At 57.4% G+C, this 20,351-nt stretch overlaps 1 protein-coding gene across 1 annotated transcript in view; it reads left to right on the top strand.

Moving 5' to 3' along the window:
- The window catches only part of DNAH1 (dynein axonemal heavy chain 1), a 78,838-nt gene that overhangs the window by 39,209 nt on the left and 19,278 nt on the right, over positions 1-20,351 (top strand). Inside the window, exons 24-47 of the mRNA XM_068981809.1 lie at positions 41-220; positions 2,835-2,975; positions 3,594-3,757; positions 3,993-4,106; positions 4,866-5,054; positions 5,345-5,450; positions 6,155-6,268; positions 6,709-6,858; positions 8,429-8,515; positions 8,651-8,837; positions 9,681-9,772; positions 10,307-10,461; positions 11,707-11,884; positions 12,586-12,780; positions 12,869-12,988; positions 13,218-13,376; positions 13,540-13,647; positions 14,735-14,875; positions 15,019-15,179; positions 15,569-15,726; positions 16,041-16,214; positions 16,975-17,013; positions 18,118-18,296; positions 19,540-19,770. Coding sequence (XP_068837910.1) covers positions 41-220; positions 2,835-2,975; positions 3,594-3,757; positions 3,993-4,106; positions 4,866-5,054; positions 5,345-5,450; positions 6,155-6,268; positions 6,709-6,858; positions 8,429-8,515; positions 8,651-8,837; positions 9,681-9,772; positions 10,307-10,461; positions 11,707-11,884; positions 12,586-12,780; positions 12,869-12,988; positions 13,218-13,376; positions 13,540-13,647; positions 14,735-14,875; positions 15,019-15,179; positions 15,569-15,726; positions 16,041-16,214; positions 16,975-17,013; positions 18,118-18,296; positions 19,540-19,770 — 3,522 coding nt within the window. The remainder of the gene's footprint in view (positions 1-40; positions 221-2,834; positions 2,976-3,593; positions 3,758-3,992; positions 4,107-4,865; positions 5,055-5,344; positions 5,451-6,154; positions 6,269-6,708; positions 6,859-8,428; positions 8,516-8,650; positions 8,838-9,680; positions 9,773-10,306; positions 10,462-11,706; positions 11,885-12,585; positions 12,781-12,868; positions 12,989-13,217; positions 13,377-13,539; positions 13,648-14,734; positions 14,876-15,018; positions 15,180-15,568; positions 15,727-16,040; positions 16,215-16,974; positions 17,014-18,117; positions 18,297-19,539; positions 19,771-20,351) is intronic.

Genomic DNA, 20,351 nt, shown 5'->3' with positions numbered 1-20,351 from the left:
CACCCCACTCTCACTGCTTCCCCCGTGCCCCCGCCCACAGCTGCTGTTTCAGGAGGACCTGGAGATCACACATATGTACTCGGCAGAGGGTGAGGAGGTGCAGCTGTCCTTCTCCATCTACCCATCCAGCAACGTGGAGGACTGGCTGCGGGAGGTGGAAAACAGCATGAAGGCCAGCGTACGGGACATCATCGAGAGGGCCGTCAAGGCCTACCCCACGGTGAGCCATGCCACCCCTCCCAGCGCAGCCTCCCAGCCTGCTCGTCCTTCCAGTGGCTCCGTTCTCAGCGCCTTTCTGCTCCATCATGAGGGCTGGGTTACCTGCCTGTGTTGACTAAAAATGGTGCACAACATGAGAGTTGTGAGTTAAGTTTTATTTGGGGCAAAATGAGGACTGCAGCCCGGGAGGCAGCACCTCAGATAGCTCTGAGAGACTGCTCCAAAGTGGCACTGGGGGAAGGTCAGTATATACGATTTTGGTGAAGTGGGCGCTTAATACAATCAAGCACTTACTTTTTTTTTTTTCACATGTTTGACTGGTACTTTACTTTTTTTTAATTAATTAATTAATTTATTTTACTTTACAATATTGTATTTGTTTTGCCATACATTGACTGTGTTCCCCATCCTGAACCCCCTCCCACCTTCCCTCCTCCCTCTGGGTCATCCCAGTGCACCAGCCCCGAGCACCCTGTATCATGCTTCAAACCTGGACTGGCGATTTGTTTCACATATGATATTATACGTGTTTCAGTGCCATTCTCCCATATCATCCCACCCTCGCCCTCTCCCACAGAGTCCAAAAGACTGTTCAATACATCTGTGTCTCTTTTGCTGTCTCGCATACAGGGTCATCATTACCTTCTTTCTAAACTCCATGTATATGCGTTAGTATACTGTATTGGTGTTTTTCTTTCTGGCTTACTTCACTCTGTATAATAGGCTCCAGTTTCATCCACCTCATTAGAACTGATTCAAATGTATTCTTTTTAATGGCTGAGTAATACTCCATTGTGTATATGTACCACAGCTTTCTTATCCATTCGCCTGCTGATGGACATCTAGGTTCCTTCCATGTCCTGGCTATTATAAACAGTGCTGTGATGAACATTGGGGTACACGTGTCTCTTTCAATTCTGGTTTCCTCTTTGTGTATGCCCAGCAGTGGGATTGCTGGGTCATATGGCAGTTCTATTTCCAGCTTTTTAAAGAATCTCCACACTGTTCTCCACAGTGACTGTACTAGTTTGCATCCCCACCAACAGAGTAAGAGGGTTCCCTTTTCTCCACACCCTCTCCAGCATTTATTGCTTATAGACTTTTGGATCACTGCCATTCTGACTGGCATGAAATGATATCTCATTGTGGTTTTGATTAGCCATCTGTATGTCTTCTTTGGAGAAATGTCTGTTTAGTTCTTTGGCTCACTTTTTGACTGGGTCTTTTATTTTTCTGGAATTGAGCTGCAGGAGTTGCTTGTATATTTTTGAGATTAATTCTTTGTCCGTTGCTTCATTTGCTATTATTTTCTCCCATTCTGAAGGCTGTCTTTTCACCTTGCTTATAGTTTCCTTTGTTGTGCAGAAGCTTTTAATTTTAATTAGGTCCCATTTGTTTATTTTTGCTTTTATTTCCAATATTCTGGGAGGTTGGTCATAGAGGATCCTGCTGTGATTTATGTCAAAGAGTGTTTTGCCTATGTTCTCCTCTAGGAGTTTTATAGTTTCTGGTCTTATGTTTAGATCTTTAACCAATTTTGAGTTTATTTTTGTGTATGGTGTTAGAAAGTGTTCTAGTTTCATTCTTTTACAAGTGGTTGACCAGTTTTCCCAGCACCACTTGTTAAAGAGATTGTCTTTTCTCCATTGTATATTCTTGTCTCCTTTGTCAAAGATAAGGTGTCCATAGGTGCGTGGATTTATCTCTGGGCTTTCTGTCTTGTTCCATTGATCTATCTTTCTGTCTTTGTGCCAATACTGTACTGTCTTGATGACTGTGGTCAAGCGGTTACTTTGCAAGAGGTTTTCTCCTGGTCACGAGGATCCGTCGTCATCATGAAGGGATTTAGTGCTTTTCTAGATAATGAGGAGATGCAATGATTGGGATCATAAAATCTGTTCCTGAAAATGTCCTCCTGTCTAAATACTTGTCCCACCAGGTTCCCTGGAGCCCGGAGTGCCTCACTCTGCCCTGAACCCCCTCATGGGGTTGAAGGTCAGCAGCTGCAGCAGCACAGGGTTCAGCTGGCAAACGCCTTTGTTGTGCAGTCGTTGGCGATGCTCTTGGCAAGTGCCAGTTTGTAGTTGCACCTGCCTCATCCTTAGACTCCAGCCTTGACTGCTGTTGCTCTCAGTCAGCCAGAGTGTGTCTGGGAGCAGAGGGAGGAATCTGAAAATACCCCCCAAAAAGTGAGACTGGTTCCTAGTCACAATCAGTTGCTGTCGTGATGTTTCGAGCACTCACTGTGTGCCAGGCCCCCATGACCGCAGGTGGTGGAGCTGAACCCCTTAACCTCAGGGTTAAGCCTTATCCTACAAAGTAGCTGAGAGATGTTTCCTGCCCAAAGGACCTGTGATTCACAGGTGGCAGTCAGGATGTGAACCCGGGATGCATACATTTCCCAATCCTGGGCTTCCACCCCTCCACTTCCAGATCCCTACAGCAGAGGAAGTGATGACTCTGCCCAACCTGAGAGGCCCAAAGTTTTAAAGTCTTCCCTGCTCTTGAGGTGGAATTTTGAGCTCAGAAGCACAGATGACCTCTAGGGGAAAAACAGTCTGCAGGGTCGGCACTGGCAGCTGCCTGGGTCAGCCTTACCTGTGTTATCTTCCCAGATGCTCAGGACTCAGTGGGTTCTGAACTGGCCTGGCCAGGTGACCATCGCCGGGTGTCAGACCTATTGGACCTTAGAAGTGGAAGAGGCCCTGGAGGCTGGCAACCTCAGCAGCCAGCTGTTCCCCCAGCTCGCCCGGCAGGTGAGACTCAAGGTGGGATGGTCACCATCTACTCCCCACCAACACCCCACACCCTGAGGCAGCTCAGTCCCTCCAGGAGCTTTGTCATGTCTTGATCCTAGAAGAGGGCCTGGGGTTGGAGCCAAAGACTAGAGGGTCAGACACCCCTGAAACGAGTGTCTCATGACCAGCCACCAGTGGGAGGGATGGGGGTCTCTAACGGGAGTGCTGAGGTCAGGCAGGTACCCCTCTCCCCAAGGTCAGGGTGGGAGCCTCCTACCTGGAGCTCTCCTGGGCTGGCCCACGGCCTACCCCCGCCCTGTGCACTGGCTGCTCACCACACTCCTTCCTCAAGCTCCTCGCCAGGCCCCTTGCTGACCCTGGACACTGTACACAGTGGGGACATGGATGCCTGTGTGTCCCTCCATTTTGATTGACATCCCTGCCCGACTTCCCATGTGACCAATGCCCTGCCTACCCTCCCCTGCCTGGTCCCCGCACCCTGCCCATCCCAGACCATCAGAAGCCCCCAGAAGAGAGGGGTTGTTGCTGGCGGAAGCCCATCCCTGAGCAAGGCAGGGAAAGCCTGCCTGCAGCACAGGCCCACCCACCCCTGACGGTGTGCCCTGGCTCCTGCAGCTCAGTGACCTGGTGGCGCTGGTGCGGGGAAGTCTGTCCCGCATGCAGCGCGCTGTGCTGTCGGCACTCATCGTCATCGAGGTCCATGCCAAGGATGTGGTGCACAAGCTGGTCCAGGAGAACGTGGTCAGTGTGCATGACTTCGAGTGGATCTCGCAGCTGAGGTGAGGGGGCAGGCAGTGCGGCCACATCCATCCCCAGGCCAGAGCAGCAGCAGGAGGGGCAGGGCAGGGTGGAGAGTCAGCTGCAAGAGGCTGGAGCTGACCTCGATGCCCGGGGGAAGCCAGGTGTGCCTCGATGCCCTCATTTACCCCAAAGAACCACCTCTCCTCAACCACATACCCTGCCCAGTGGCCCATGGTCCATATGCCCTGGGGACCCATCTCCCTTCAATGCCAGGTACTACTGGATGAATAACAACCTGTACATCCGGGCTGTGAATGCCGAGTTCATCTATGGCTACGAGTACCTGGGCAACAGCGGTAGGCTGGTGATCACACCCCTCACGGACAGGTGAGTGCCCCCCTGCCCATACCCCCTCTCACACTGGCTGGCCCTCCAGCTCTGGCTGGCCCAGGAGTCCAGGACCCAGACAGTGCAATTCATCTATGATGAACCAGACAATCAAACGTTGGGAGCTTGGCTTTGGGGTTTTTCTAACTGCCTCTTGCTCCTCATGGGCTTCATGATCTTGGGCAGGTGGCTCAAGCCCCTGGTTCTCAGTTTCCTCTGCAGCCTCCTCTGGGCAGCCAGGAGAGTTTCTTGAGCTGCCGTGTAAAGCTCTTAGCACCTGTGTGATGCTCAGTAAGCATCAAGTGGGTGCGGGCTATATAGGTTTTATCAGTCAGATCTTCCTTTCACCACGACAGAGCAGCTGATGTTGAGAGAAACGGGGGGCAAGTCCCTTGACAAAGTGAATACTTCTCTCCTAAAGCCCTCAGTTGCTTCCTCTGGCTACCTGTATTTAGTAGCAACTGAATTCTCAAGCTGGGTTTTGAGGAATAAAAGGAACAGTGACCACAGGCCAGCCATCCAGGCAGGTCCCTGAGCCAAGCACTGCAGGGCCATGGGGTGGGGAATGCTGGCCAGGTGGCTGAGGGGTCCAGTCCTGTTCCCTGCAGCCAGGGCTGGGTGTGTGTGGCGCCCTCAGCATGTGGAGGGGCAGGAGTCACCCCTCCACAGGGCCCGAGACGGCAGACAGTGGGGCTCTCTTGAGTCTGTGGGACTCCTGAGGAGGTACAGGGCCATGCCCATCACCTCTCACCCCCTCAGGTGCTACCTGACCCTGGCCGGAGCCCTGCACCTCAAGTTTGGGGGCGCCCCAGCTGGCCCGGCCGGTACAGGGAAAACTGAGACCACAAAAGACCTGGGCAAGGCCTTGGCCATCCAAACCGTTGTGTTCAACTGCTCCGACCAGCTCGACTTCATGGCCATGGGCAAGTTCTTCAAGGGCCTGGCCAGGTGAGGCTGGGTGCGCAGGTGGCACAGGGCGGGGAGCCGCGCTCTTGCGGGGATTCTGCCCCAGGAGGAGCCTGGCGGGGTGCTGGGGGGTTGGGGCGGAACGACAGGAGTCGAGGCCCAGCCCCTGGGAGCACTGGGAAGGGGCATGGCTGCTGGGGCTGTGGCCGAGCTGACCGAGATGGCCACAGAGGCAGCAGTGGTCACCTCCCGGCAGCCAGCAGGGGCCCTTGGAGGTGCCGGGGGCGGGGGGAGCTCTGAACTCATATGCCCCTGCGATGTTTTCCCCTCAGTGCTGGCGCCTGGGCCTGCTTCGATGAGTTCAATCGCATTGATATCGAGGTGCTGTCTGTGGTGGCCCAGCAGATCACCACCATCCAGAAGGCGCAGCAACAGGGGGTGAGCTCTGGGGGAGCCTTCCCTCCGTGTCTCCTGTAATCGACCACCTTTCCACTTTAACTGTACCCACCCCGCCCATGCTGCCTTGCAACCCCCCTACACTGGCGGGATGGGAAACCAGGAGTTGGGGCCTCTGCCCTGAGTCCAGCCTCTCTCATCTCACAGGGAACTGGGCACTCCCCCAACCACCTAGCAGAGCTGTCTGTGAGGGGACTTTTGTAGCCAGCCAGGGAGCCCCATATCCTTACCCCACCCTGGGTACAGCTCCCAGGACAAGCTGCAATGGACAAAGCGGTCCCTCCCCACACCTGATGCTCATGGAAAGCCCTAGCCATTTGTCCTTCTTCTAGTTTTGTTCAGGCTGGCCAGAGGTCTTCTCCTGGGTACAAGAGCTGGGAGACTGGCAGGTGCCCCAACCCCAGTAGGGCCCTGGGTTTTAGTCAGGGCTGAGCTTGCCCAGGTCTAGGGAGAATCAGTGTCAGGAAATGGGGGTGGACGTAGATGTGTGAAGACTGCAGGGAGCTGGGACCTGGGAGGCCAGAGGTGGCCACTGGGACCAGAGGTCTTAGGCCAGATCCTGGGAGAAGAGCCAATCCATGGTCAAGGGTCAGTCCAGGCTGACCCGTTATAGCCAGGACCATCAGTGGGATGAGGGTACCATCCAGGGCATGGGACAGGTGTGCCAACCCCTCCCCACCCTGCAGGTGGAGCGCTTCATGTTTGAAGGCGTCGAGATCCCTCTCGTGCCGTCTTGCGCTGTGTTTATTACCATGAATCCGGGATACGCTGGCCGCACCGAGCTGCCAGATAACCTGAAGGTGAGTTCAGGCCTGGGATGGTCTGAAAGGCTGCTCAGGGCACTGGGAAACACCGGAGCTGTGGCCTGGGCTCGGAGATGCTCACACGCTTATGCAGGGACACAGCTGCTGGACATGAGGGACTGTGCTGCCCCATGGCAGCCCTCCTGCCAGGGGTCCCCCAACCATGGAGAGGAAGGGCCAGGCTTGTCCTCAGGGCCTGGGAGAAGGCAAGGGCAGGTTCAAGTCAACACAGAGAACTGGTTTCTACTGGGCAGAGGGATCCACCCATAGGGGAGTACAAGCCTCAGCTATGGCAGGCACCGTGGAGGGAGGATCCAAGTGCTGGCAGGGGAGGAGGGCAGTGGAGCCGCCTTCTGAGGACCAGACAGTCCAGAAAGTAGGTGATGCTCTGGGAGGGGAGGTCGGCCTCTCTGTTCACGCAGTACCCCGTGCCCCAGGCACTCTTCCGGCCTGTGGCCATGATGGTTCCGGATTATGCCATGATTGCGGAGATTTCTCTCTACTCCTTTGGCTTCAACGAGGCCAATGTGCTGGCCAAGAAGATCACGACCACCTTCAAGCTGTCCTCCGAGCAGCTCAGTTCCCAGGTGAGATCCTGCCCGGAGCAGGTTCCAGGGTCTGGGAGCCGCTGTCTTCTCCCTGCAACCCTCGGAGGTAGGAATCACACCCCCACCTCTCAGCTGAGGACACTGAGGTCCGAAGCAGCCAGGAGCCTGGCCAGGCTTGGTGTGCGCAGGGGAGCGGGAGCAGGATCCAGGAACAGATGGCCACTTGGGCTAGTGCAGGTACAAGGGAGGGTTGGCCAGTAAGAGCCCAAGCGCCACACAACCAAGGCTGGGGAACAGGAGCACCTAGGTCGCGTGGGACCAGAGGACAGCCAGTCTCATCTCCCCTGGGGCTTCCCAGCACGAGGACTTGCCCCTTGGTGAGCTGGGCCTGCGTCTAGGGGTTGATGCTACTGGTTCAGGCACCGGCGCTAGTGGATGAGCTTTCCGTCTGGGCTCCAGTCTCAGGCAGGCTGCCCCTTTACAGTAGCAGAGATGAGTCCCAACCCTGGGCTTAGAGGCTACCAGCTTAGTTTCTTAATGGTCCCAGAAATAAGTCCCTGTTGTCACCCTCATGGGCCCTCTCTAGGTGACCTATTCAAGCATGAACAGCCATCCCTGTGGCTTGGGAGACTATACTTGCCTTTGGCCTGGTGGGGCCTACTAAAAATCATGGGCTAGAAGAGCAATCTATTACTAGGAAAAAGAGCAGCTCCCCACGGAGTGCATCATGGTATCAGCACCTCCACACACCCTTCTTTCTAATCATCTGCTTTCAAAAATGCCCCCACCAATCCCCAGTAACAGAGCCATTATCCCCCACATGGTTCTGGAAAGCGCTCACCCCTTCCCAAGTGCTGAAGACCTGAAGCCAAGCCCAGTCTCTGCATCCAGCCCCAAGCCCAAGATTTCTGGGAAACATGCTGGTCTGTGGTTTGGGCCCACGTGTATGTAGCCTCATGGTCTGACACCATGGGGCAAAATGATGAGCTTCATATTTCTATCACACCTGCTCTATAATGGAGAGAGATGGACCCAGCAGCAACCGTGGGAAAAGCCATGGTAGCGTGGTCAAGAGGGTGGGTCTGGAGAGAGGTGATGTGTGTTCAAAGGAAGCGCAAAGGCCATCGAGGCCAGTCTTCTTGTGGCAGAGATGGGAAGCTCCTTCATTCTCAATGTAAATAAAACCTGAGTGCCTCCCTGCCCTTGGCACTGTGCTGAGTGGGCCCGCAGGGATGAGCCGTGACCAAGGCAGACGCCTCACCCCCAGGGTCCAGGAGGCAGGCAGGGTGCTGACGCCTCACCCCCAGGGTCCAGGAGGCAGGCAGGGTGCTGACGCCTCACCCCCGGGGTCCAGGAGGCAGGCATGGTGCTGTCTCTGGTAACGGGAGCGCACGACTGGGGCAGTGCAGGGGAGACAGCGGAGGAGCGCGAAGCGCAGTGTGCAGCCCGGGCTGGGGTGCGAGCGGGTGCTGACAGCCTGCAGGGGGAGCGACATCAGCCACGAGCTGGGCGATGAGGCCCGGCCAGGTGTCAGGTGGGAGGCTGAGTGCTCCCCAGAAGCCTCAAGAGGGACAGTGCCCACCGCCCCTCCTCTTTTTGGTGGTGACAGGACCACTATGACTTCGGGATGAGAGCCGTGAAAACTGTGATCTCAGCTGCCGGGAACCTTAAGCGAGAAAACCCCAGCATGGACGAGGTGAGCTCCATTCAAAGAGGTGCCCAAGGGCTACAGGGAGCTCTGGTGGCAGGGGTCTGGGGGGGATGGGCCGTCCAGGGGGGCTCCGGAGCAGCTTGAGGGTCGAGGGTCATCTGACCTGGGCCTCTGCTGCAGGAGCTGATTTGCCTCCGGGCCATCCGAGACGTGAATGTGCCCAAGTTCCTGCAGGAGGACCTCAAGCTCTTCTCTGGGATTGTGTCTGACCTGTTCCCCACCATCAAGGAGGAGGAGGCTGACTACGGCATCCTGGACAAGGCCATCCGCCAGGCCTGCGAGAAGAGCAACCTGAAGGACGTGGATGGTGAGCCCTGGCCCTGCCCCGCAGTCCTGTGGGCACCAGAAGATGGCTAGGTCTGGCTATGCCAGGCTTGTAGTCCAGCCTCAGGGTCTCTCATGCCTGGCCAAGCATGCTGCGGGCTGAGGCTCTCTGCCCCTCTCTCCACTGGGACCCTTCAAGTGATGGGAGCTGAAGAAAAACTCTTTCCCCTTCACTCTCACATTCAACACTTCTGACACCAGAGGTGTGGGGTTTTACCTCAAACTCGTCCATTCTCTAACATGCCTGAGTGTTCTACAGGTCAGTTCAAATCTGGCACGAATCAGGGTCAGCACAGACCCCACAGGCTAAGGACTGAGTGCCACAAGACTGCACCCCCTTCAGACACCAGTCACGAGTGCGAGCTCCCCAGGTTACCCACAGCTTCTGTTCTGCTTGCCTGCAGGTCACAGGTTCCCATGCCCCCTCCCCAGGCTTGATCATTTGCTAGAACAACTCACAGAACTCAGGGAAACAGGAATGTTCGCTGGTTTATTGTTTTAAAAAGGATGTGATAAAGGATACAGGTAACAGCAGGGTAAAGGGCTACACAGGGTGAGGTCTCCCCCCATGCAGGTGGGGTGAGTCACCCTCCCAGCCCGTGGAGGTGTTCCTCAGCCTGGAAGCTCTCCAAATGCTCTGTGCTCACAGAGGCTCAGGGCTTCACAGACCTCTATGAGTTACGTACTACTGCCACCCCATTTCACAGATGAGGAAACTGAGGTGCGGGGAGTGAGGTAACCCACCAGAGGTCACAACGAACTAGTGGCAGAGCCAGGATCTAAGCCCCTAGTCTGACCCCTGGGCCCCCCTGCCATGTCCCTCCAGGATTCCTGACCAAGTGCATCCAGCTCTACGAGACCACGGTGGTGCGGCACGGCCTCATGCTCGTCGGGCCCACAGGCTCCGGCAAGAGTAACGTAAGTGTTCCCTGTGCTGGACTGTAGGTCCTTGTCGGTTTTCTACTCTATTTATTTATCTGGGTGTGCCAGGTCTTAGTTGCATCATGTGGGATCTAGTTCCCTGACCAGGGATCAAGCGCGGGCCCCCTGTATTGGGAGCGTGGAGTCTTAGCCACTGGACTACTAGAGAAGTCCCTGATTATCTGCTTTAAATATAGCAGTGTGTACATGTCAATCCCAAATTCCCAATCTAGCCCTCCCCCTCGCCCTTCCCCTCTGGCAACCATAAATTCATTCTCTATGTTCTAACATAAAATAAAAGTTTTTAAAAGAAAAAAGAAAAATGAGTGACTTAAGTGGAGCCAAGCTGGGTGGCCCAGTGCCCACACAGTGGGCCTGAGGGCGGGGCAGCCTCAGCAGCAGGGGTCTTGGCCCCCGCTTGTGCCTCCTTGGGCCTTTAGGCCAACCCGCTGCTCCCTGAGGTCCACAGCCCATGCCAGCCACGCTCTCCGGGGGGCTTGGAGGCTCACTCTTGGCTGGCCGTTTCCCCAGTGTTACAGAGTCCTGGCCGCCGCCATGACGTCACTGAAAGGGCAGCCGTCCATCAGCGGCGGTGTGTACGAGCCCGTCAACTACTACGTGCTCAACCCCAAGTCCATCACAATGGGCCAGTTGTATGGGGAGTTTGACCTGCTCACCCATGAGTGGTGAGTGGCCTGGGACCCTTCCAGTGACCGCTGTACTCCTAGACCTCTTCAGCCTGTGGGTCCCTGGCCCCCTCCCTCCCCAAGTTGAGTGGAATGTTGGAAGCTCTGGCTCTGGAGCCCAACTTCCTGGGACTCTTGCCACCACTGTGCTTCCTCACTGAGTGCCACATCTCATCCCCACCACCCCGGACCGTTGTCCCTCACCTCCAAAGTCAGGATAAAAAATGACACCTCTATTACGGGAGATGGCTGGGACAGTGTAGCACATGGCAAGCACTCAGGAAAAGTTGACTATTATTGTCAGTACCCACGAGAGGCTGGTGCTCCCTCTTCGGGGCCTGTGCTCCCAGGCTGAGGTGTACCTTTTAGGGGGAAGTGCATGGAGCTGACTAGAGGCCCACCAGTCAGCACTAGAAGGTTTTCTCTGGGGCGATTCTGTTTTTCCAGAGAAGTCTCCAGTCTCCTGCTGGGGTATCTTCTTGGCCCCAGTGTTCTGGGAAGCCAGTGGGGAGTGGGCACTGGAGAAGGGCAGCCACCTGTCTTTCCGAACATGGGCCTGTCCAGCTTCCCCCGTTTCTGGTGAAGGGTCTCAATCACAGCCACTCCAGGCTCTTGTGTGGGCAGCCTGGGGTCTGGGGACCAGACCAGAAAAATGCCCTTCTACCCACCCGCTTCCCTGGCATTTGGTGCCTCTGAAGTCTGAGCCTTCCTGGGTCTGTGGCAGGAACTAGAGGCATCTCGTGATGCTGCTTTCTCCAAGAGGTCATTTTCCCCTCCGCTGCTGCTGTCCATCTTCTGGGACCGTCTGGGTCTCTGCTTCTGTCTTCCCTCCTGCCCATCTTCCTTTTCTTTTGAGGGTTATCACTTTCCATCTTCCTTTAATGTAACTTTAGTGAGGACTCAGCAGGGAGAGGAGGAGAGCATGGCAACCCACTCCAGTATTCTTGCCTGGAGAATCCCCATGGACAGAGCAGCCCGGTGGGCTATACAGTCCATGGGGTCACAAAGAGTCAGACATGACTGAATGACTAACCACAGCACAGCAGGGAGAGAATATAACCACATGTTTTCATTGTATCATATTACACCAAAAAGTCCTATTTTCCCTACTATAATTTTTAAATGAATGAAGGTACTTAAGACAAAAAAAAAAAAACCACAGAGCAGAACCAGCCTGGATCCCTGGGAGCCAGCTGTGCCCTTCCTCCCTGGCACCCACGGCCCTCCTCTCTCTGGTGGCTGCAGGACAGATGGGATCTTCTCCTCCCTCATCCGGATGGGGGCCATCAGCTCCGACAACAGCAAGAAGTGGTACATGTTCGACGGGCCGGTGGACGCCGTCTGGATTGAGAACATGAACACGGTGCTGGACGACAACAAGAAGCTGTGCCTCAGCTCCGGGGAGATCATCAAGCTCACAGAGGTCCGTCCGCCTGTCCACTCACCCCGCTGTCCTCTGCAACTGGGTGGGCCCAGGGGCCACAGCAGGCTGGCCAAGCCTCACCCCCCCAATCCTTTCCTCTCCGGGCCGTGGCACCCTCCCCATCCCCAGGCTCCTGTACCTGAGGCACGTCCCACGCAGTTGCTTGGTGCTTCCCTTGCGGCAGACCCACTTTCTGCAATGCTCTCAGCCCAGGACGAACACCCCAGTCTTAGCTGATGTTGCCCTGTGCTTCCCAGGCCCACTCACAGCCATTTTGGCCCAGATTAGCTCAGGCATCCTGGCAATGTGCCTGGAGTCCAGTGTACAGGTGGTACAGAGGCCAGTGTGAGCCTGTGTCCATGTACAGGTTGAGTTCTCTGGAGCAGAGCACACAGCTCCCATCAGATCTCCCAAGGGCTCCAGGGACCCCCAAAATGCCCTGACCCCAGGCTGGCCAGAGGGCTTCCAGGAATCTCCTGACTTAGGCTCCTCCCTGAGGCTCCAGCAAGAGCCACATGATCAGCTGAGGCCCTAGGGTTCCTGCCTTTGCTCCTACCCCAGCATTGAGCCCGGCCCACCACCTGCCCCAGGGCCTGCCCACTGTTGCAGGATGGGCAGCCCCTCCCCATGGCCCTGCAGCCCTTTTCCCCTGCCCTGGGGGCCAGCAGCTGTCCCGCTCACGCAGTTCATCTTGGTGGCAGGCGATGACCATGATGTTCGAGGTGCAAGACCTGGCGGTGGCCTCCCCAGCCACAGTCTCCCGCTGCGGCATGGTGTACCTGGAGCCTAGCATCCTGGGGCTCATGCCCTTCGTCGAATGCTGGCTGAAGCGTCTCCCTGCCTTACTCAGGCCCTTTGAGGAGCAGTTCAAGTCCCTCTTTATCTCCTTCCTGGAGGTGAGGGAGGCCACAGTGGCCAGCCCAGGTGGGGGCAGCCGGGTGCTATGGCCAACATCCACAGGAGTGGGGTGCCCGTCCTCTGCAGGAGTCCCTCGCTTTCGTCCGGTCCTTGGTGAAGGAAGTGATCACCTCAACCAACAGCAACCTGACCATGAGTCTCCTCAAGCTGCTGGACTGCTTCTTCAAGCCCTTCCTGCCCAAAGAAGTGAGACGCTGAGTGGAGGGCTGCAGCCTGCTCCCTCCTGCCCTGCTTGCCTCGCCCGAGGGCCCTGAATCCCAAGTCCCGCTTCCTGCAAGAGAGAATCGGATTGGCTCACGTGGTTCATGCATGGGACACCCCCGTCCAGTCTGCTGCAGAGGCTAAGGGACGATCCCTGCCCGCACCCCCTTGGCTTCCTCAGGCCACTCAGTTCTGCCCCCGCCTCTGTCCTCAGGGCCTCAAGAAGATGCCACCCGAGAAGCTGAGCCGCATCCCTGAGCTGATCGAGCCCTGGTTCATCTTTTCCCTCGTCTGGAGTGTGGGCGCCACGGGGGACAGCACTAGCCGCAACAGCTTCAGCCACTGGCTGAGAATCAAGATGGAGACAGAAAACGTGAGAGGCAGCCGCCCCTGGGCTGGGCTGCAAGGGCTGGGACGCGTATGCTGAATGCTGGGTGCTGTGGGGCTGTCCCCCAGGCTCAGGCCCAGGGCCAACAAGTAGCCACGTAAGCAACTGGGCCTCATCACCTGTTTATTTCCCCCCTGATCCCTCACAGATGGCCTTGCTCTTCCCAGAGGAGGGGCTGGTGTTTGATTACAGGCTGGAGGATGGTGGCATCAGCAGCACCAGTGACGAAGATGAGGAGGAGGAGGAGGGCAAGCAGGTGACGGAGGCCTGGTCCCAGGAACAGCACGGGGAGGGGGGAAGGGAGGGAGGCGGTCAGGTGGTGGCTGTCCTACTCAATGGCTGCAGAGGGGAGGCCCTGTTGATGGCCACAGATGTCACGCTGGGGTTATTTGCATCATCTCATGAATCCTCACAGACATGCAGGGTGGTTACTACTGGGTCCATTTCCCAAACAAGGAAACTGGGGCTCAGAACAGTCACACGCAGCTCGTTGGTGTCAGAGCTGGCCTTGAACCTGGGACTGGGGGATGACAGAGTGCCTCCCTTCCCAACCATGTCTACTGCCTGTCCTATCCTGCCGCTGAGCCCAGGGATTCATTCAGCCCCATTTGCCCAGAACTGGGGCTCCCCAAGAGTGGAAGAGTAAGCCCCCACGGCCTGTCGCAGTGTCCCCATCGCTCCTCTCAGCCAGCAAGGGCTCCATGAGCCTACCCTCGTGGCATCAGGAGTCCAGCCCAGAAGGAGGAGTGGCCAGAGAGGCACCTCAGAGGTGGTCGCCACACACAGTCCTGCCAGGGGTCTCACACATATGAGTCTAACCATCAGTACCATCCCCCGTGGGACATGTTGATTGGACCACAGAGAGAAAGGTCTGCAAGTTGAGTCAGGGCTGTGGGTGGGTGAAGGGATTCATGCAGTTGGGGATGGTGGGGGAGACCAGGCCAGGTGACTTCTCAGTGTCCAGGTGATGCCAGTCCCACAGTTGTGGCCGCCACACGCTTGGGAAGCCTAAAGTTGACAGCAAAGATCTTTGCCTTCTGGGTTGTCCAGTTCCCGGAGGACTTTCCTCATATGCAGAGACCCAGGGACTGGCCCCACTGAAGGTAACTGGATGCAGTGAAGCCTTCACTTGGGCAGCTGTGTGCAGAGACCCCCGGATTCCTGGAGGTTTGTTCTGGGAGTCCTCCGCCCTGTGTGTAAAGCAGGGCAGAGGGATCCCTATTTCTATCAGAAGCAGCCCCTCCGCTGGACCCCCTTGCCCGACAGCGCAGCTCCTTGCCCTCTTGGTACACTCGGCCTGGATGGGAACGAGGAGAGGTTTCAGGCCCGCCCTGTGGTTCCAGGTCGCCTGGGTGAAGTGGATGGACTCCTCCGCCACGTTCACGATGGTGCCAGGCACCAACTATTGCAGCATCATCGTGCCAACCATGGACACCATCCAGATGTCCTACCTGCTAGACTTGCTGCTCACCAACCACAAGCCCGTGAGTACCCCCGCCACCCCAGCCTCCCCGCGCCCCAGGGCCTAGGCCGGGAGTGACCGGCCTCCTGCACTGACAGGGCAGCAGCTCCTACCGCGCATCGGGCCCTGTGAGAACGCTCTGACCCCATGACCCCCCACTCCTAGGTGCTGTGCATCGGGCCCACGGGCACAGGGAAGACTCTCACCATCTCCAACAAGCTCCTCAAAAACCTGCCACTCCAATACATCAGCCACTTCCTCACCTTCTCTGCCCGCACCTCGGCCAACCAAACCCAGGACCTCATCGACAGCAAGCTGGACAAGAGGCAGGCCCACTGGCTCCCTCCTGGGTCCCCATGTCCCCCAGCCTGGCTCAGCCGGTTGCTGTGTCCCCTCCCCTCCTGGGTGGGCCCTAGGTGCCCTTGTACCCTTCTTCTATCAGGAATTCTCCTGAGCCCTTCTGTGGGCACCCTCCCTGGGCCGGGCACTTGGGTATGGCTCGTTATGCATCTGCCTGGAGGCAAGACTCAGGACAGCCAGATGTGATGTCCCAGGACACTCAGAATGAGACAAGGAGCTCCTCAAGAGGCCCGGCAATTTGGGGGAGGCCGAAGTCAGTGAGGGCCTCCCAGAGGTGGAGCTGCCATCCTGCAGCCCAGGACTCCCTGAGCGCCGGGTGCCGGGCGCCCTGGGCTCACACAGCCCCTCCCCGCAGGCGGAAAGGTGTGTTCGGGCCCCCGCTGGGGCGCAACTTCATCTTCTTCATCGATGACCTGAACATGCCAGCCTTGGAGACCTATGGTGCCCAGCCACCCATTGAGCTATTGCGCCAGTGGATGGACCACGGCGGCTGGTATGACCGCAAGATCATCGGTGCGTATGTTCGGCCTGGGCCAGGGGATGGGGTGGGGTGTGCTGGCCAGAGCCCAGGCCCACAGACTCATAGAGGGTCCACAAAAGTGTCCTAATCTCTTTTTAAAGCAAGGGGGAAATGAACATTTTCCCAGAGCATTTGAAATGTATGATATTAATGCATTTGTCTATGTACCAATGCTGTTATGAAGTATAACTAAAAAAAAAAAATTTTTAATGGAGGAGGAGGCCCATGAAGGTGGAAGTGCTCAGGGCCCACAGAAGCCTTAATATAGCCCCTGGCAGGGCCTTCTGACTTCCTACTCCCACTCCAGGAGCCTTCAAGCAGCTGGTGGACATCAACTTTGTCTGTGCCATGGGCCCCCCTGGTGGAGGCAGAAATGCCGTCACCCCACGGTTGACCCGCCACTTCAACTACCTGTCCTTTGCTGAGATGGATGACATCAGCAAGAAGCGCATCTTCTCCACCATCCTGGGCAGCTGGGTGGGTAAGTACCAGGCAGGAGTGGGGAGGGCCGTGGGCTCCAGCAGAAGCCCAGGTCCAGTGAGCCACACTGCGAAGAGCGGGGGTGGCCGAACCACTGGCTCCACCCCTTACTCAGCTCTCTTACCTCTGGCCAGTTCATGAGCTGCTCTGAGCCAGAGTTTCTTCATCTAAAAAGGGTGACAATATTAGTGCCCATCACCCCAGGTTGTGAAGGTTAAATAAGACGCTGCATGTAGAGCATCTGGTATGAAGCTGGCATGTGGAAACTGCTGAATATATGATTCATACATACGCAAACATGTATGTTCCCCCATATAAGCACACACACGTATGTTAGACTCTCTAGTGGAGAGATGTTATTGATGCTTTTGAGCATGAGGAAATACCACCAAGATAGAGTGAACAAAGTGGTCCTTCTCTTCCGTGAGGCTTGAAGAAAGGTCTGCCCCTGGATGCATTTTCCCCCAACCAGTCGACTTCCCACCAAGAACATGCTCTGACCTTTGAACTCCACTTGGCACTGTGCCAGGTGGTGAGTGAGGGGAGTCAGGCCTTCCCTTCTCTGGCCTGCCCTGGCCTGCCTCCAGGGACTATAGGCCAGAACTTGCCTCCATGCCCAGCTTAGGGGTGGGGCCATGTGGCTCAGGAGGGGATGGTGGTCAGGGGCTGCTCCGGGGCTGCTCAGCTGGGTATAGCTGGTCAAAGTGGGCAGCAAGTGGCTCACCTGACTCTGAGCCCTTGTCTCTCCCTCAACCCTCTAGATGGACTCCTCGGAGAAAAGAGTTACCGGGAGCCTGTGCGTAAGTGCAGTGCCCAGTACCCTGGGCAGGGCCTGGGGGGGTCAAGGGCCCTTGTTCCAGGGGCAGCCCTGGACTCAAGTTGGACGTGGCTGAGGCTTGGGTCCCAGGGGCCACAGTGAGCCCTCCTCAGGCTCCTGTGACCTCGGAACAGTGCCGGAGCAAAGGTCGCCCCGCACTGAAGGCCTCCAGAGGGTCAGTCACCTGTTGCGTGGCTGGCCAGGGCCTGGGCCCATGCCTATCCCATAGTAGAAGCAAGATGAGTGTCCCTCCTCCAGTTCTGAGCCTGCTTGGCCCCTCAGGGCCTCAGGTCTCTGCTCCCATGCACTCCTGAGCAAGGCCTCCCCAGCATTTAAATCAAATGTCCCAACCCCGGCTTATTCAGTCTCCTGTTAACTGGTCGGAGTCTGTCTTCCTCACCAAGAATGGCAGCTTACTGGGGTAAGAAGTGTGTCTGCGGGGGCCACCCCCTGTGCCCAGCACCTAAAACAGTCCCTGTATTAACAGAGGAGCCCACGTTAGGGGTAGTGAGCCCTTCTGCCCCTTCTTTGCCTTTTTTCCTCTTTGTGGAGGCTCTCTCTGCCCCAAATTCCCCCTGACAGAATTTTGGTTCCCAGCAAAAAACTGGATCGTTTTCAGAGCACAAGCAAATAGATTGTGTTAGTGGTAAAAATGCAAGGGGCTGATAGGCCCCCACAGTCCTGGCTGAGCCCCGCTTCCACACCCATGGCAGTGCACTCCTTACCCCCATGTGGGCCACACACCCCTCCCCACGCATGGCCCCAGGCAGCACGTTTCATTCGGGTCTGGCCCCATTAGTGTCTCCAACTCCATAACTGTATCCCAACACCCCCAACACAGGGACAGGCTAGGTCAGTGATAAAGATACAGAAGTAGGGAGCTCCCAGTGAGAGATTCCTCACCCCATGGTGGGGGTCACCAGGAAGACCTTGTCAGAGGTAGCATCTGAGAGGGCTGCGGGGCATGGGGTGGTGGGGGGTTGGGGGGTGGGGGTCCAAGCCTGCAGGCTGGGGAAAGGCGTGTGTGAAGGACACAGCCCCGGATCTGCAGGGGCCGTGACCCAGGTCCACTCTCTCGTTCCTTCAGCTGGGGCCCCCAACATTGCCCACTTCACGGATCCCCTCGTGGAAGCCACCATCATGGTGTACTCCACCATCACCTCCCAGCTGCTGCCCACCCCGGCCAAGTCCCACTACACCTTCAACCTGCGGGACCTCTCCAAGGTCTTCCAGGGAATGCTCATGGCCGACCCAGCCAAGGTCGAGGTGAGGACTGGTGGGCCCCCTCCCCGGTGTCCAGTAGCGAGTGCCCACACTGCCCTCATGGTCCTCCCATGTTTTAGGCCTTCCTGATCAACTCCTCAGCCTTGATCTGGTCAGGCCCTGGGGCTGGGGGCAGAACTTGGTGTCGGCAGGTGTCAAGCCCCCAGGAGCTTCATCCAGCTGAGTCCCATCTCGCTGGTGAAATCCATGCCTAGGATAGTGGCTGTGATGGGGCCACACAAAAGCAGGAGCCAGGCCCCGGCAAGGCCTGATGGGTTCCTGATGGCAGCCCAGGGTGTGAGAAAACTGGGGGCAGAGTCCCTCGGGTGCCTTCTAGAAACCGAAGGTGCCGGGGGAAGGAGCAGGTGTGCAGCAGGGAGCAGTGTCAGGGGTGCTGGGTGCCTGTGCAGCTCCGGGGCTGCAGCGGGAGAGTCCTGGAGGTGACGGGAGCCGGGGCCTGGAGGGCGCAGATGTGCACTTTGGAATGGGGGATGGATGGGTCAGTGCTTGCGGGCCCGGTGTCTAAGGGACAGGGTGAACAAGACGGAAACGAGCCGTAGCCCTCCAAGCTCCAGGCAAAGGGGTCGAGAAAAGAGCCCGGGGGCTTCCTGAGGCCAGTCCCGTCACCTGGGGAGAGGCCGGAAAGTCAGCACAGAGGCAGCAGCAGGATGTGGACAGTGTCAGAGGGGGCTTGGGGGTCAAGTGAGGGCTTAGATGTGGGCTGTCAGGAAGGTATAAGGAGTCAGGCATCCCTCCGAGGCCCTGGGTTTGGGAGCTGTGGGGACTCTGAAAACTGCTAAGTCACTTCAGCCATAACTGACTCTGTGACCCCACGGACTATAGCCTGCCAGGCTCTTCTGTCCGAGGGATTCTCCAGGCAAGAATACTGGAGCAGGTTGCCATTTCTTTCTTTCTCTGGGGGATCTTCCTGACCCAAGGATCAAACTTGAGTCTCTATGTCTCCTGTATTGGCAGGCATGTTCTTTAACACTAGTACCACCTGGGAAGCCTGGGGTGAGGGGGTACCCTGAAGCTAAAGGAGCTGGGTGGCCAGCTGGCACAGCTGGACCTGAAGCTGGGGGTGGCGGTGGAGAGGCCAGGGCAGCAGTGTGGGGACTGCGTTCTCCGTGGGTCAGCAGACACTCAGGGTCCTGCCGGGTCCCAGTGGGAGAGCCAGGCCCAGGTCAGGGCCCCTGGTGCGTTGAGAGGTGGCTGAGGGCGGGCACTGACGCCAGGGTGGCCGCAGGACAAGGTGCAGCTGCTGCGCCTGTGGTACCACGAGAACTGCCGCGTGTTCCGCGACCGCCTGGTGAACGACGAGGACCGTGACTGGTTCGACAAGCTCCTGGAGAGCCACATGGATGAGTGGGAGGTGGGCTTTGAAGAGGTCTGCCCCTTCCAGCCCATCCTCTACGGGGACTTCATGTCGCCAGGCTCCGACGTCAAGTCCTACGAGCTCATCACCAATGAGAGGAAGGTGAGGGTCCTGCTGGGGCCCTAGCCCTGGGACCCCGGCCCTCTGTGGCCACTGCTAAGAGACCACCACCCTCTGACCAGAGGGTTGGACACTGGTCTGGAAGGCCAGCTCAGGGACTTCAGCAGTTGCCTCTCTGAGTCCCCGTCTCCCCACCTGTCAAACGGATGCAGGAGCCCCCGCTTGGCCCTTTCCTGAGGGCAAGCCTGTGGTTCAGCTGGGACCGGCTCCATAACTGGGGACACACTAAGCCCGTTTGAGGGGCTGTCATCCACCCATAGAGCTGCAGCAGGGACCCTGGGGCCACGAGTCTTGAGTCAAGACCCCAGGGCGGCAGGATGAAGCTGAGTGGGTGGGGCTCCTGGTGGTTTCTCCCCGCACAGATCCTTTCTAGTTCTCAGTAGCTCCCATGGGGCCCCAGGTTGGTGCGTCCTGGGGAGCGCTGGAGGCAGCAGACAGCTCTCTGAGCCCACCCTCAGGCCTCATTCACCCGGCATCTGAAGGCCCAACATCCCTCCATGCGCAGAGGAGCCAGGGAAGGGGGGGATATGCTCCCTGTCGGGGGGGACAGGGCACACAGGGAC

The sequence above is a fragment of the Capricornis sumatraensis genome, chromosome 10 (assembly GCF_032405125.1).
Source record: "Capricornis sumatraensis isolate serow.1 chromosome 10, serow.2, whole genome shotgun sequence".
In the NCBI taxonomy this organism is placed as follows: domain Eukaryota; kingdom Metazoa; phylum Chordata; class Mammalia; order Artiodactyla; family Bovidae; genus Capricornis; species Capricornis sumatraensis.
Note: the sequence above shows the minus strand (reverse complement) of the source record. Positions and strands in the feature narration are given on the sequence as shown.